Genomic DNA, 15,680 nt, shown 5'->3' with positions numbered 1-15,680 from the left:
AAGCATGCATCAGAGTAACAGCAGTTTGCTCCACCTGGGTCTGAGTGAGCGTCAGGAGGATGCGGAGAGCCCAGAGCAGGCTAACCTGTCCGGAGAATCGCTCCAGAACCTCTCGCTGGACTGCTGGCTCCATCTCCTCTCCAGAGAGTCTGCTCCGGAGCTGTATGGGGACAGCGCGAACATGACGGTGTGTGTGCTCCTAATACCCTCCAAAAGTCCTAACCATTAGAGTGACAAACGCAAACTAAGTTTAGATCAGGTGTAACTTCATCCTACTTCATAGTAGCCCTGCTAGCCCATAGAGGAGTGATGCTCAGGGATCTGCCACTCTGGACCCAGAGAGCTACTACTGGTTGTGCAGGCTTTTGTTCCAGACTAGCACTAACTAATCTTTTGCTTGAAGTCTGACCAAGATGGATTGTTGTAATATCGCAAATGGACGTGTCAGTTTCACTATTAAAGATGCACTCTGCATAAATTGCTCCATTTCCTGGTTGCTAAAATTCGAATAGTTCGCATAATTTTTGTTTGTGACAAAACACGCAAGTATAGTGTAGAGAATCATTGAACCATCTAAACCTCTGTGAAATATATTTTACATAACCACAAATATTGTATTTAGATTGAAGCTGGTGTACAAAACTGAACATAAAAGATGCAAAAACGAAATTTAAGAACTGGAAGCATATAAATAGCACACCTAGAACAGATCTACTGCTTCTTAGACCTGCTTTCAATGAGAATGACAGATTGAACTCACTTTCAATGAGAATGACAGACTATGACTCACATATTTATTTTAATTTGGTGGGGTCACCCAAAAAGTTACATATTGCACGTTTAAAGATCCCAGCTTTAAAGTCCTAAAGGTAGATTATCTTGATATAAAATATATTTTTGTTGTTGTGGGTTAGGAGAAATCAATTTAAGATGAACTTTATTATTTTTCTTTTTGATTATTATTAATTAATGACAGTACCAAGCCATTAGGTATCAGGAGTTGACTGTTTCCTTCTTCCAGATGCGAGTGGTCATTGCTCTGGTCTACCTGGTGGTGTGTGCTCTGGGGCTGGTTGGAAACCTCCTGGCGCTGTTCCTTCTCCACTCCCACCACCAGTTGCACCACTCGTCTATTGACTTCTTAGTGAGGAGCCTGGCCGTGACTGACCTCCAGTTCGTCCTCACCCTGCCCTTCTGGGCTGTGGACACTGCCCTGGACTTCCGCTGGCCCTTCGGCAGGGTCATGTGTAAGATTGTCAGCTCTGTGACCACCATGAACATGTACGCTAGCGTCTTCTTCCTGACTGCCATGAGCGTGGCTCGATACTGCTCCCTCGCCTCCTCACTGAGGCTAAACAGCCCCAAAATGGCTGCGGCTCGTGCCAAGTGGGCCAGTTTTGCCATCTGGGTGGTGTCACTGACGGTCACGATGCCCCACGCCATCTACTCCACCACAGTCCAGGTTTGTTTGACTGATTTTATTTGCCAATTTAAAAATGCATGTAAGGCTGTTTGTGTGTACATCAAAACAAAACACATCAATTGACTTAGCATAAGTCAAACACTTAATTCCATTGTGATGCATCTTTTTGCTGTTTCTAGGTTTCTGCGGATGACGAGCTGTGTCTGGTCCGGTTTTCTGGATCTGCCTCGGGTCACTGGGACTCTCAGGTTCTACTGGGCCTCTACCAGACACAGAAGGTACTGCTGGGATTTGTGGTTCCCTTGGTAGTGATCAGCGTGTGTTACCTCCTCCTGAGCCGGCGCGTCAGTGGCGTATTTGGCAGCGTTGGGGTCATGGAGAGTTCAGAGAGGTCCCATCAACGGCGTCGCTCCAAAGTGACCCGCCTGGTGACCATCTTGGTGCTCTCCTTCTTCCTCTGCTGGCTGCCCAACCAGGCTCTGACACTGTGGGGAGTGCTGATCAAATTTGACCTGGTGCCCTTTAGTAAGGCCTTCTACAATACCCAGGCTTACGCTTTCCCTCTGACTGTTTGCCTGGCTCACACCAACAGCTGCCTGAACCCCGTGCTGTACTGCCTGATGCGACAGGAGTACAGGGCTGGACTCAAGGAGCTGCTGCTCAGAGTCTCGCTGTCCATCAGGAACTTTCTCACCCTGGCTCTGAGGGGGAAGAGAGTGGAGGAGGCACCGCCTAGCATGGTGCTTATACACAGGGATGTCAACGTGTGACTGACTGGAGGGCCATAAGGATGTTAAGGATGCATTTCATTTACAAGTTTCTCATAGTCGAGGCTGCTGTACAGGTCAGTTACAGTCAAGTTGGAAAGTAGCCTACATGAGTAATTGATTAAACGTTTTCAGCTCGAGACCCAAATGAGAAATGTACCGTCCTCCGGCGAGCCAAATGAAGAAGAAACAGTGTGTGAATATAGATGTATTGTATTAACCAGAGACCCACATGCCTAGGGCCCACTTTGGGTCATGACCCATAGTTTAAGAAACCCCAATTAATGAATATACTGACATGCATTTTCTTGATTCAGTGGACACACACATTAGTGAGGTATTGTGGGAATGGAGAGAGATATCAGTGTGAGACTCAGCCAGTGGGACTATACTTTCTTAAATGGGCAGTGCAGCTAAAATGTGATTTCCTTGTTTTTTGTGTAAGAGCTGTTTGAAAAAAATCCTGAAATGTAATCCTGTTCAGGTGGGATGGGACTTTGGGCCCCACATCATGACTTCACAATAAGATCTGACTATAATAGACCAATAACTGTTCATCTGGGTAAGGGGCTGGGGTCAAGAACATCCTATCAGCTATTCAGGGTTGTGTATGTCAATATCTTCACATTTGTTTCCTAACGCCCCACATGATCAGACTGAGCATTTTAAGGGCCAAAGGAGGCTCAGGGAAATAAATCTAAAAAATATATATTTTTGAATTATTTTCATTAAATTAACACATACAGTGATTTATTAAACATACAGTGACAACCAGTGGAAGCAAAATAGCCTCATTGTCATGGCTGTCGAAAGGAGCCGACCAAAGTGCAGCGTGGTTGTAGTTCCACATTTTTTATTAAATCCGTGAAACTTTGCAATACACAAATAACTGAAAATGACAAAACAACAAACCGTGACGCAGAGAGAAAAAAACACTACTCAAAATATAATCACACACAAAAACCCAGGAAGAAAAACCCCTACTTAAATATGATCTCCAATTAGAGACAATGAGGACCAGCTGCCTCCAATTGGAGATCATCCCAAACAAGCCAACATAGAAATACAAATACTAGAACCTAAGAACATAGAAATAGAAAACATAGAAAAACACCAAAACACCCCCTGTCATCCCCTGACCTACTCTACCATAGAAAATCACATCTTACTATGGTCAGGATGTGACACCCATAACATCAAAGATCCACCACTATATTTTACAGTAGGTACAGTGCCTTGCAAAAGTATTCACCCCCTTGGTGTTTTCCCTATTTTATTGCATTACAACCCGTAATTTAAATTTATTTTTATTTGGATTTCATGTAATGGATATACACAAAATAGTCCAAATTGGTGAAGTGAAATTAAAAAATTACTTGTTTCAAAAAATTCAAAAAAAAAAAAAACGGAAAAGTGGCGCGTGCATATGTATTCACCCCCTTTGCTATGAAGCCCCTAAATAAGATCTTGTGCAACCAATTACCTTCAGAAGTCACATAATTAGTTAAATAAAGTACACCTGTGTGTAATTTAAGTGTCACATGATCTGTCATATGATCTTAGTATATATACACCTGTTGTGAAAGGCCCCAGAGTCTGCAACACCACTAAGCAAGGGGCACCACCAAGCAACCAGCGCTATGAAGACCAAGGAACTCTCCAAACAGCTCAGGGACAAAGTTGTGGAAAAGTACAGATCACAGTTGGGTTAGAAAGAAATATCTGAAACTTTGAACATCCCATGGAGCACCATTAAATCCATTATTAAAAAATGGAATTAATATGGCACCACAACAAACCTGCCAAGAGAGGGCCGCCCACCAAAACTCACGGACGAGGCAAGGAGGGCATAAATCAGAGAGGCAACAAAGAGACCAAAGATAACCCTGAAGGAGCTGCAAAGCTCCACAGCGGAGATTGGAGTATCTCCATAGGACCACTTTAAGCTGTACACTCCACAGAGCTGGGCTTTATGGAAGAGTGGCCAGAAAAAATAAGCAAACATGTTTGGTGTTCACCAAAAGGCATGCGGGAGACTCCCCAAACATATGGAAGAAGGTACTCTGGTCAGATGAGACAAAAATGTTGCTTTTTGGCCATCAAGGAAAACGCAATGTCTGGCGCAAACCCAACACCTCTCATCACCCTGAGAACACCATCCCCACATTGAAGCATGGTGGTGGCAGCATCATGCTGTGGGGATGTTTTTCATCGGTAGGGACTGGGAAACTGGTCAGAATTGAAGGAAAGATGGATGGCACTAAATACAGGGAAATTCTTGAGGGAAACCTGTTTCAGTCTTCCAGAGATTTGAGGCAGGACAATGACCCTAAGCATACTGCTAAAGCAACACTCGAGTGGTTTAAGGGGAAACATTTAAATGCCTTGGAATGGCCTAGTCAAAGCCCAGACCTCAATCCAATTGAGAATATGTGGTATGACTTAAAGATTGCTGTACATCAGTGGAACCCATCCAATTTGAAGGAGCTGGAGCAGTTTTGCCATGAAGAATGGGCAAAAATCCCAGTGGCTAGATGTGCCAAGCTTATAGAGACATACCCCAAGAGACTTGCAGCTGTAATTGCTGGAAAAGGTGGCTCTGCAAAGTATTGGCTTTGGGGGGGGGGGGGGGGGGGGTGAATAGTTATGCACGCTCAAGTTTTCAGTTTTTTTGTTTCATTTCTTGTTTGTTTCACAATAAAAAACATTTAGCATCTTCAAAGTGGTAGGCATGTTGTGTAAATCAAATGATATAAACCCCCCAAAAATCAATTTTCTGCGTGTAGCCAAAGAGCTTTTAATGTCATCTGACCAAAGCACTGATTCCAAGATGAGTCTGCTAAAGGGCTTGGCACTTGGATTGGAACCAATGCTTTGGTCAGATGTCATGAAAATCGAGCTCTTTGACCACGCACACCAGTGGTGGGTTTGTTGTCGAAATGAGAACACATAAGCAGAAAGGAACCACATACCTACTGTAAAATATGGTGGTGGATCTTTGATGTTATGGGGCTATTTTACTTCCACTGGTACTGGGGTCCTTGTTAAGGTCAACGGCATCTTGAACTTTACCCAGTACCAGGACATTTTAGCCAAAAACCTGATTACCTCTGCCAGGAGGTTGAAACTTGGCTGCAAGTGAATCTTCCAGCAAGACAATAACCCCAAGCACACATCAAAACCCACAATCAAATGGTTAATTCAACAGGTATCTCAGTCTCTGGACTTGAAACCCATTGAAAACCTGGGGTTTGAATTGAAGAGGGCAGTCCATAAGCACAGACTAAGGATATCAAGGATCTGGAAGGATTCTGTGTGGAGGAATAGTAAAGATCCCTCCCAATGTGTTCTAAAACATTTTAGAAAAAGTCTCAGTGCCGTTATTCTCCCAATGTCAGGTATTGAAAACAAGGGTGCCAATAATTTTGACCCCAACGTTTTCGAGAAAAAAAAATATTATATTATTTTATACTAATACAATAGCTCAGAGAAAGAGATTTTGTTTAACAAATCATTTCAACCACAAAAAAAATTGCATATTTTATACTGTCATTTTTGCTCATATTTATCAAGGGTGTCGATCATTTCAGACCTCACTGTATATTCAGGATCAAAGTTTGTCATCTGCAGTAACTGAGCTGGTAAAGTCTGTGATATTTTGAAGTGGGACGGGGGGAAGGGGGTAGAGATGAAACATTATGTGATGAGTGAGTTACCCCCATGCAATGTAAAGCGCTTTCTGTTTTAGAAAAGCACTATAAATGATCATATAACCGCAGATGGTTCATCATCAATACATCATCATTATGCTTGTTTGATTCAATAAATTCTTATCACATCATCTTGAATGTACATTTTTATATTTTAAAATGAACCTTATTTGTTTATTTTTCTGCTCCAGGAATAGCAGCAAATCACAAACATATTGATGAGATTGTTGTGGTTGTGCTAAGATGACCTGACAAGGTCATCTTAGCCAAAAATGCTAAAATACCTCCAGTAACTATGAATGTGAAACAATTATTTTAAAACTATTTTTAAAGTATAAAGTAAACTATACAGTTAAACAACTATTCACCTACTATATTGTCATCAGGTTTTGCAAAATAACACATTGACATCTTAATGAAGGGGTATCAGTTGATGTTGGTGATCTGTTTTGCTGTACATACAATGCTTTGATGTATGTTAAGGACTGTGAATGTAAATAAAGAGTGGCAAACTCATTTTCACATGCTAGAATAGTCTTTCTATACACCATCTATACACCATAGTTCCTCTATGACCTCTATACACCATCTAAACACCATACACCATCTATACACCATACACCATCCAATGAAATGCTTACTTGCAGGTTCCTTCTGGACAATGCAACAACAATAAGAAATAATACAAGAATAGGAACATAACGTAAATGGATCATTAGAAAATAAATATTTTAGCGTAAGCATAATACAGGAAGGCACAATTCATAGTCCAATATTTACCCACGTTTTGGGGGAAGTGGGAATTGGGGGGAAAGTGTTTAAATTGTGCAGTATTTAACAATCATAATAAGAGTCTGGTAGCATAAGTTGTGAAGTGTGTGTAGCATGAATGTGTGTGTGTATGTGTGTGTATATATCTGTGTAGGTGAGTCAAGTGCACCTGGTCAGTCCAGTTCAAGTGTTCAGAAGTCTGATGCCAAGTAGATAGAAACAGTCTCTGAGCCTGTTGGTATCAGACCTCATGCTCCGATACCATCTGCCTGACGGTAAGGGGGTGAACAGCTCGTGGCTGGGGTGTTTGGGGACCTTGATGATGCTGCACGCCTTCCTCAGGCACCGTTTCGAGTAGATATCCTGGATATATGGGAACACGGTCCCAGTGATGTACTGAGCCGTCTTCACCAGTCGCTGGAGGGTTTTGCGGTCGTGGATGGAGAAATTCCTGTACCAGGCCGTGATCCAACTGGTCGGGACGCTCTCGATGGTGCAGCGGTAGAATTTGGAGGGGACCCGGTGTGGCATGCTGAATTTCTTCAGCCATCTTAGGAAGTAAAGAAGCTGTTGCGCCCTCTTGACAAGAGTGGTGGTGTTGTTGGTCCATGTCAAGTCCTCGTGGTGTGGACGAGGAGGAACTTAAAATGGCTGACTCTTTGGAGGCCCTCTCTCCCGAGTCAAGGCTCTGTACATGGAAATGACAAAGAGTAGGAAATTGAGACCGGGTCTTGACAGACGTTTGGCTCTATAGTTCCTCTATGACCTTTTATTCACAATAACACAATAACAACACGGCCAGGGTCTGAATACCCAACACCACTCACATCCAGGCTCTGTATAGGCAAGCTCATGGCTCCAGGGCTAATTAACAGTCAGATAGCATCAGCCAGCTCCAGCTAGATTACGTTTCCACATAACCCCTGTGTCTGTCTGAGTCGTCACCTGCTGCCAGAGACTAGGTCAAAAATGGAAGATAGTGTCAATGTAATATTATAATATATTATATTATAATCTCGGGACCAGAACAAAAACAGATACTCTATTTACTGTTCAGGCTTTCACAAGACTAGTGGTAACAATCGAAAGAAAGTGGTGAAAAAGCTGTGATTTGATTCAAAACAGGTTATCTGCTTGCCAACTCACACAACCCATATTTTCTATTACATTATTACTATTACCCATGTATCATTACTGCCTGTGTGTATCATTACTGCCTGTGTGTATCATTACTGCCTGTGTGTATCATTACTGCCTGTGTGTATCATTACTGCCTGTGTGTATCATTACTGCCTGTGTGTATCATTACTGCCTGTGTGTATCATTACTACCTGTGTGTATCATTACTACCTATGTGTATCATTACTGCCTGTGTGTATCATTACTACCTGTGTGTATCATTACTACCTGTGTGTATCATTACTGCCTGTGTGTATCATTACTGCCTGTGTGTATCATTACTACCTGTGTGTATCATTACTGCCTGTGTGTATCATTACTACCTGTGTGTATCATTACTGCCTGTGTGTATCATTACTGCCTGTGTGTATCATTACTACCTGTGTGTATCATTACTACCTGTGTGTATCATTACTGCCTGTGTGTATCATTACTGCCTGTGTGTATCATTACTACCTGTGTGTATCATTACTGCCTGTGTGTATCATTACTACCTGTGTGTATCATTACTGCCTGTGTGTATCATTACTGCCTGTGTGTATCATTACTACCTGTGTGTATCATTACTACCTGTGTGTATCATTACTACCTGTGTGGCCCTACTTTCTTACTTACCACTTTGCTACCTGCTGAGCATTCAGACACAACAAGACTGTATTATGTTGGATGGTAACAGGCTATCCTATTTTCCCCACCTTGTCTCAGGTTGAGCACCTAGGCCTATAACAAGGTGGTGAAGCTCTATAACTCACCACTAGTGTGTGTGTGTGTTCACTACCGTGTTCATGCTCGGGTCTTCTATTCTTCTTTTGATTATTCATTGTATTTAACAATGTAAAATATGCTTATATAAAATATAAAATATGTTCAGCCCATAACAGGATTGTGAAGCACGCTCTATCACTAAACAGTGTGTGTGTGTGTGTGTGTGTGTGTGTGTCTTCAGTCTATTTAACAATGTAAAATGAGGGTTTCAGGACCCTAAGGAAAACATGTTTTAGAGGAAATAATAGGACACTACCTGAATATCATCCATGGGCTGCATGTACATATATAGTAACCTAACAAAAAGCCATTAACGAGGCTGTTGCTGGTGTAAAATGGTTGGCATTCAAAGGCCATTCAAAAGCTATTTGAATGCAATGAAAATGCTAAATGTATTATGTACAGTATATGTAAATGTACAAGTAAATTATTCATGTAATGTAAATGTTATGCAATATAAATATTTATGTAATGTGAATGTTATATACAAGTAATGGAGAGCGGAGCTGTCCATTCAGCACCACCACCACCACAGGATCTTAACTTGTCAGGACCATGGACAGCTCCTTCTCCCTAATGTCTGCAGAGGGCGCTCCACTGGTTATCACTGTCCTAAAGAACTACAGAGTGCAGACTTTTGTTCCAGCCCAGCACTAACACACCTGACATAACTTGGTATTTATGAGTAAGCTGTGTCAACAAGATAAGTTGAATCAGGTTTGGGGCAACACTTCCAAGACGAAGGTAAACGGAAACCATATGATATATCTATTATGTCCTCTGAAGATGCATGCACAGAGGACTCTTGTATTGTGATGATGTGCGGTAAAGTAAACACTACTCTAAACTCTAATTCCACAACACATCTCATCTCGAGGTTACCGTGACGCTAGCAGGGAGTGCCAGTATTGACTTGGGCCTCATTGTGACTGTTTATCAACTATGAATCATACATAATAACACACAGTGGAAACAGAGCGGTAGTGGGAGACTTATACCTTCACTGCTTTTTCATGCATGAGAAAGCTCAATTCAAAAGCAAATAATAAAAAAATTATTTGACGGGTAGTGTTTGTGTGATGATTACATGTCAGTGCTTTCACCACATCTCAGTCAGACCGTAAATTGATTTGTGTCTGAAATCCCCAAAATGTCTCCCTAAAAGCAACCTTGGATATCTAACAGACAGCCACTCTATGTCTCTGCACAGTTCTCACCTGAAAACAACAACCGCTGTGTGGAAATATGTCCCATATCCACACTGCCCTAGACAATGGCATATTCCCTGTATAATCACTACTGTGTCACAATGACACAAAGCCATATTTCCTGGAACAGAATAGGCAGAAGTGCATGTGTCCTTATATGGTGAATAAAAGTGCAGTAGCATCTATAACCTACATGGTGATCCTAATAAAGAGGCTTTCAGAACCTCTATCCTTTCTTCCAGAGAGGGAGAAAATATGGTGCATGGTCTTTGCTTGTTGTAAATATTGAAGGCTTGTCAACTCCAGTTCTTGAGGGCCACAAATTCTGTTGGTTTTGATTCGTCCCTGGCACTAAATTGATCAACGAATGGTAAGTCAAGGATAAAGCAGACACTGCACCCCTCAGGAATCAGAGCTAAGACCCCATGCTTTAACCCTGAATCTGGTCTAACAATACTTTTGCCATATAACAAGCCAACTCAATTGTGTAAACCTCTATTATTTTCTAGATCACAGCAGCAGCCTTATACAGTCAACTGATTGTACCTCCACTCACAGTGGGCTTCCGTCTGTCATTGTCAGTCTGGCAGATTTGAGTCTGGGCGTACTTTCATTAATGGGCTCGTATGTGGAGGACATTTTAATGAGCACCAGCAGACGTGTTAAAGGGGACAGGATATGTACCTGTGGTGGCTTAGGCTTATTTAGCATTTTCTATCCGTTGTCTTTGTTGTGAAACCCCCATTAGACACACATCCATAGTAGACAGATAATGCATTTCCTTTCGAGGAAAAACAATTATGTTGATGACACTGTATAAAGATAAAAAACAATGCCATGCTCAGAGAGGTAATCTTACAGATCTGTGCACGTGAATTATAAACAGGTGATTATTATCGATTTAAGATAGCAACTATGGATGCTACATCAATTTTACTTGACTAATAAATTAATGATATACAGTACCAGTCAAAAGTTGCCACCTACTAATTCAAGGGTTTTTCTTTATTTTTACTATTTTCTACATTGTAGAATAACAGTGAAGACATCAACACATATGGAATCATGTAGTAAGCAAAAAAGTGTTAAACAAATCAAAATATATTTTAGATTTGAGATTCTTCAAAGTAGCCACCCTTTGCCTCGATGACAGCTTGGCACACTGTTTGCATTGGGTCCAAACATTTGACTGGTACTGTGGACCCATTGATTCTTGAAGAATTTCATTTAGAAATGCCTCATGATCTTAGTTCAACTGTCCTTCCCCAGTAGAACCCCAAATATAAGCTTGTTTTACTCCAATGTTTGTAAACAACATAAATGTATAAATGTATCTATTATTTTGAGTGTGGTTACATTTCTCCAGCCCCATCCCTCAGCTTTTTAGCCAAACATGGGCGTGGAGATGCACAGAAAACAATCACTCAATCATAGTAGTGATTGATATTCCATTGTTATTAAACATTGTTTTGGACGAGATGTGATCATTTCAATGCATGGACAAAAACAACATTCATTGAAATGAATGTTTGTGTCTCATTAATGAATTGTCATGTAAGAACAAATCATCAACATACATCTTCTCCTCCCACACAGAAACTATGGGCCATGCAGTTCCAATTGTATATCCATTTCAGTTTTAATGAAAACAGTATCCGGAAATCTTACGGCCAAAAGACATGACAACAGTTATTGTAGTAGAATGTCCTTTGACTAACGGTACTTTAACTTGAGTACAGCACATACTCTAATCACCTCAGCTCTCATAGAAGCCTTATGTTCCACATTGGAATGAAGAGGCCTGAGAATGTTATGACAAAAATGGTTTACTGGTGATCTTTACAATGTACCCTAGTGAACGATAAGTGGGGTCGACCTGCTTTCACAAGCTACCAGTTCTGCTAACTATCATTGATTATCATCACTCAAAGACAGAAACTTCCAAAGTAGTCTAATAAAAAACAGTTCTGATTCAGATTACAATTACCTATTGTGAGATGTCAATCACTTCCAAGTTGAGTACTTAGAATATGGCAGGAGCAATGCACCACAATGATACAGGTGTAGGATCTTAATTTGATCACTCTTTTGCAGGGAATGCAAACTTGTAGTGTATTCGAGGATTAAGAAGGCTTCTAAAGTTTGGAATTTCCACTTTAAAATGTCAGACTTGATTTGCCCTAACTGAAAATGTATCAACCCCTACAAAAAATGTCCATTAATTATAATCCACATAATTCACATTTCCTGTTGCTGCAGGATTATTTTCCTGCTGTGAAAAACTGGCTCAAATTAAGATCCTACAACTGTAGCTCAATTATAGGTCCTTTGTTCCCTCCTTACGAAACTATCCAGAAAAAAATATGTCATTGTAATTTAAGTACACATGTAGAGGAAATCTATTTAACATGTAAGTCTCTCTACCTCTCTCCCACTCCCCTGTCCTCCATATCTACCATTCTCTGTGCATGAATACACCTGCATGAATACTAAACACAACAGAATAATCAACACACTATGAGGCCCAGGCTTTAGTGGTGCAGCCAGTCTAGCACTCGTCTCTGCACAGCAGGATAGTTGGATCAGGGTGCCTTCAGCTGCTCACCCTTTCTCTCATACAGTTACACAGAAACTGTGCCTTCGCAGATGTCTCTCTAAACTGGTTAGAGTATCTCTGGGAAGCAGTCTGGGAAACCGTTATAGACCATTAGTCATCTAAACAACAGCATGGACTGCAAGAGGAGCTCTGGAAAGGACCCAAGTGTGGAGAGGCATCTCATCTCTCCTCCACCCACTAAATGAGCTGAGGAGCCAGAGCACATGGTTCCCATCAATGTACCTGCTTATAATAAGTATTTCATCCCTTAAAGTTTCAAGTTATTATCATGTGCACAAGTACAGTGAAAATGGTTGTGTGTGTGTGTGTGTGTGTGTGTGTGTGTGTGTGTGTGTGTGTGTGTGTGTGTGTGTGTGTGTGTGTGTGTGTGTGTGTGTGTGTGTGTGTGTGTGTGTGTGTGTGTGTGTGTGTGTGTGTGGGGTGGGTGAACACAGTGAAATCATAGCATTCTTAATAGATGATTGCTTTGGAGCTCTCTGGGGGAGCCCCTACTCCCTACCCAATATGGTTCATCTAGTCTCCAAACCCAGGCCTGGGCAATTATTTTCCATGGAGGGCCACATTAGAATATATTTTTGCCATCACGGGCCAGAATCATATTACAGGATTATACATCATGTGTATGACTGTGTTGACAGATATATCTACTGTAAATCACGTCCAGATATGCTACTTATTTTACTTTTTTAACATGCACAGAAATAAACCACATCCATGTTCTCCTTTTGGTAGGTATTTTCATTATTAAACATGCAATGAACTACACAGGGAAAAGTACACTGCATTCAGCACCACGGACAGAACTCTTGTTAACGGGTATGCACAAAAACACAAGAAAGACAGAGAGCTCAACATTACATTTAAACTACTCAATCAGTGTGAGGAGTGAAGTCTCTGATGGACATTGACTAGAGCAGTGAAGTCAGGTATAGTTTCTGATGTCGCTATGCACAAGATTTCTGAGAGTCAGTAAGAGATGATCTGTGCCTTGACTTGTTATATTTCATCACTGAAAATGTCTGTTCACATACATAGGTTGACCCAAACAGTACAAACATCTTCTGAGCCTGACTCCTAATCTTTGGAAAGTTTTGATCATCGAGAGATGCATAGAACCTCGTCAGTGACATTGTTTTGAATAGTTCTCCAATCCCTGCATCAGACTGAAGATCGATAAGTTGCAGGTCAGTGGGAGCGTTATCCACATTGAAGGTGAAAGGAGAGGAAACCAACAGCATGTCATTTTCCAACACTTTGAAATCCTCAAAACGATGAGAAAACCCACCGTTCAAAGCACGCAGCAGCGATGTATACTTCTCCCGCTGGTCATCTGATAGGGAACAGACTAGTAGTGTCGGAAGGTGGGTGAGATTGTTGGGTTCTACTTGGCGGGTCAGGAGGAGTAATTTTCCCTTGAAGGCTTTGACAAGGATGGACATCTGATGTGCAAAAAGGCCCTTCCCTTGTAGTTTGTAATTCAGTTCATTCATGAGGGCCATGATGTTCACAGTGAAGGCAAAATCAGCCAACCATTCTTTATCTTGCAGTTGAGGGAAATCCACATATTTTCCTTTCATTTAAAAAAACCCAGCAATCTCTGACTTCAGGTCCCACACCCTTTTAAGCACCTTCCCCAAACTCAGCCATCTGTGTGTGGTAGGGGAGCTCTGCATGACCCGACTGTCTCTTCCAACAGTGAGACAAACTGCCTGTGCTTCAAAGAGTTTGCTCTTATGAAGTTTACCACTTTAGTGACTGTATCCACACATTTACAGAGCACTTCCTGATGAATAATGCAATGCAGGAAAATACTTTTCTGATCTGGGTTCAGGTCAGCTACTTGATCTTGTATCCTTTTCAAAAGGCAAACGTTCTTTCCTGTCAAGTTTGGGCACCCATCAGTGGTCACACTGGATAACTTTTCAAAACTCAGCTTTGCCACACACTTATTAACCTCCTCCAATAAATATTTCCCCGTGGTTGTGTTGTTCATTGAATGCACTGAAGCTCCTCTGTAATTTCAAAGTCTGGGGTTATGCCTCGTAAGAATATCAACAACTGTGCCGTGTCGCTGCTCTCATCCAGGGCCAAGGAGAAATAGGTGAAATCCTTTACCTTGTCTTTCAACTGTTGTTCCATATTCTCTGCAATGTCCTCAACACGCCGTGTCACTGTTCACCTTGACAGGGAAACATTTTCAAACAGCTCTTTCTTGTCGGGGCAAAGTATTGCTGCAGAGTCAATGAAACATTCCTCAATGAATTCGCCCTCAGCGAATGGCTTGCTATGTTGAGCAATTTTGTGGGACAGTACATAGCTAGCTCTCACAATTCCGTTGTTTGCTGAATGCAGTTTTGTGAAAAGTCATTGCTGCTTTTACAACGGAGAAAGCAACTCTTTTGATGCACTTGCCCTCTGCTCAGAAGACATATTCCTATATTTCTCTGCATGCTTCGTCTGGAAATTTCGGGAAAAGTTGTAGACTTTCAAAGCACACAGCTTTCCCTGATACCTCAATGAAGAAATATTTCGATGTCCACTCTTGCTGGAACACCCTACATTCATTGTCTACTTTCCTTTTTTTGTAAACTTTGAAAAACAAATATTTGCGCATTTTCTAGCTACAATTTGTAACTGTGATTTATTTATACGTGCCTAAAAAATAAATGGCCCACAAGCGGTGGGAGTTAAATCATTAAACAAAGGCGAGTATTCATTGGGCTTTTAATTTTACATTTTAGTCATTTAGCAGACGCTCTTATCCAGAGCGACTTACAGTAGTGAATACATTTCATACATTTTTTCCCCGTACTGGTCCCCCGTGGGAATCGAACCCACAACCCTGGCGTTGCAAACACCATGCTCTACCAACTGAGCCACACAGGCCTTTAATATGAATAACAAATACCTTTTCAAAACTTCGCAAATTCTTTATGTGATCTGAGCATGATTCAGCGGGCCATGTTGAATCAGGTCGGGCCGGCCTTTGCCCAGGCCTGTTCTAGACACTACCCCTAAATCTGGGGTGGCAGGTAGCCTAGTGGTTAAGAGCATTGGGCCAGTAACCGAAAGGTCGTTGGTTCAAATCCCCGAGATGACTAGGTGAAAAACCAGTCGATGTGCTCTTGAGCAAGGCACTTAACCCTAGTGGCTCTGGGTAAGAGTGTCTGCTAAATGACTAAAATGTAAATCTGAACATGCATTTACCACAAGGGTACTGGGCTTGCAGAACACTTGAAC

At 41.6% G+C, this 15,680-nt stretch overlaps 1 protein-coding gene across 1 annotated transcript; it reads left to right on the top strand.

Annotated features, from left to right (window-relative positions):
- The first annotated feature begins 4 nt into the window (after positions 1-4).
- Positions 5-2,193, top strand: LOC106569560 (relaxin-3 receptor 1-like). The gene is made up of 3 exons (XM_014141033.3): positions 5-187; positions 1,022-1,462; positions 1,603-2,193. The coding sequence occupies exons 1-3, from the start codon at positions 5-7 to the stop codon at positions 2,191-2,193; spliced, it is 1,215 nt and encodes a 404-aa protein (XP_013996508.2).
- Positions 2,194-15,680: the final 13,487 nt, after the last annotated feature.

This window comes from Salmo salar, chromosome 14 (genome assembly GCF_965601325.2).
Source record: "Salmo salar chromosome 14, fSalSal1, whole genome shotgun sequence".
Taxonomy (NCBI): domain Eukaryota; kingdom Metazoa; phylum Chordata; class Actinopteri; order Salmoniformes; family Salmonidae; genus Salmo; species Salmo salar.
This window is presented reverse-complemented; position numbering and strand designations above follow the sequence as displayed.

Bases quoted from the DNA above. Each gene is read 5' to 3' on its own strand.
- LOC106569560 (XM_014141033.3), top strand. From the start codon at position 5: ATGCATCAGAGTAACAGCAGTTTGCTCCACCTGGGTCTGAGTGAGCGT. The intron at 188-1,021 runs GTGTGTGTGCTC...TCCTTCTTCCAG, and splicing joins GGGACAGCGCGAACATGACG to ATGCGAGTGGTCATTGCTCT. The intron at 1,463-1,602 runs GTTTGTTTGACT...TGCTGTTTCTAG, and splicing joins TCTACTCCACCACAGTCCAG to GTTTCTGCGGATGACGAGCT.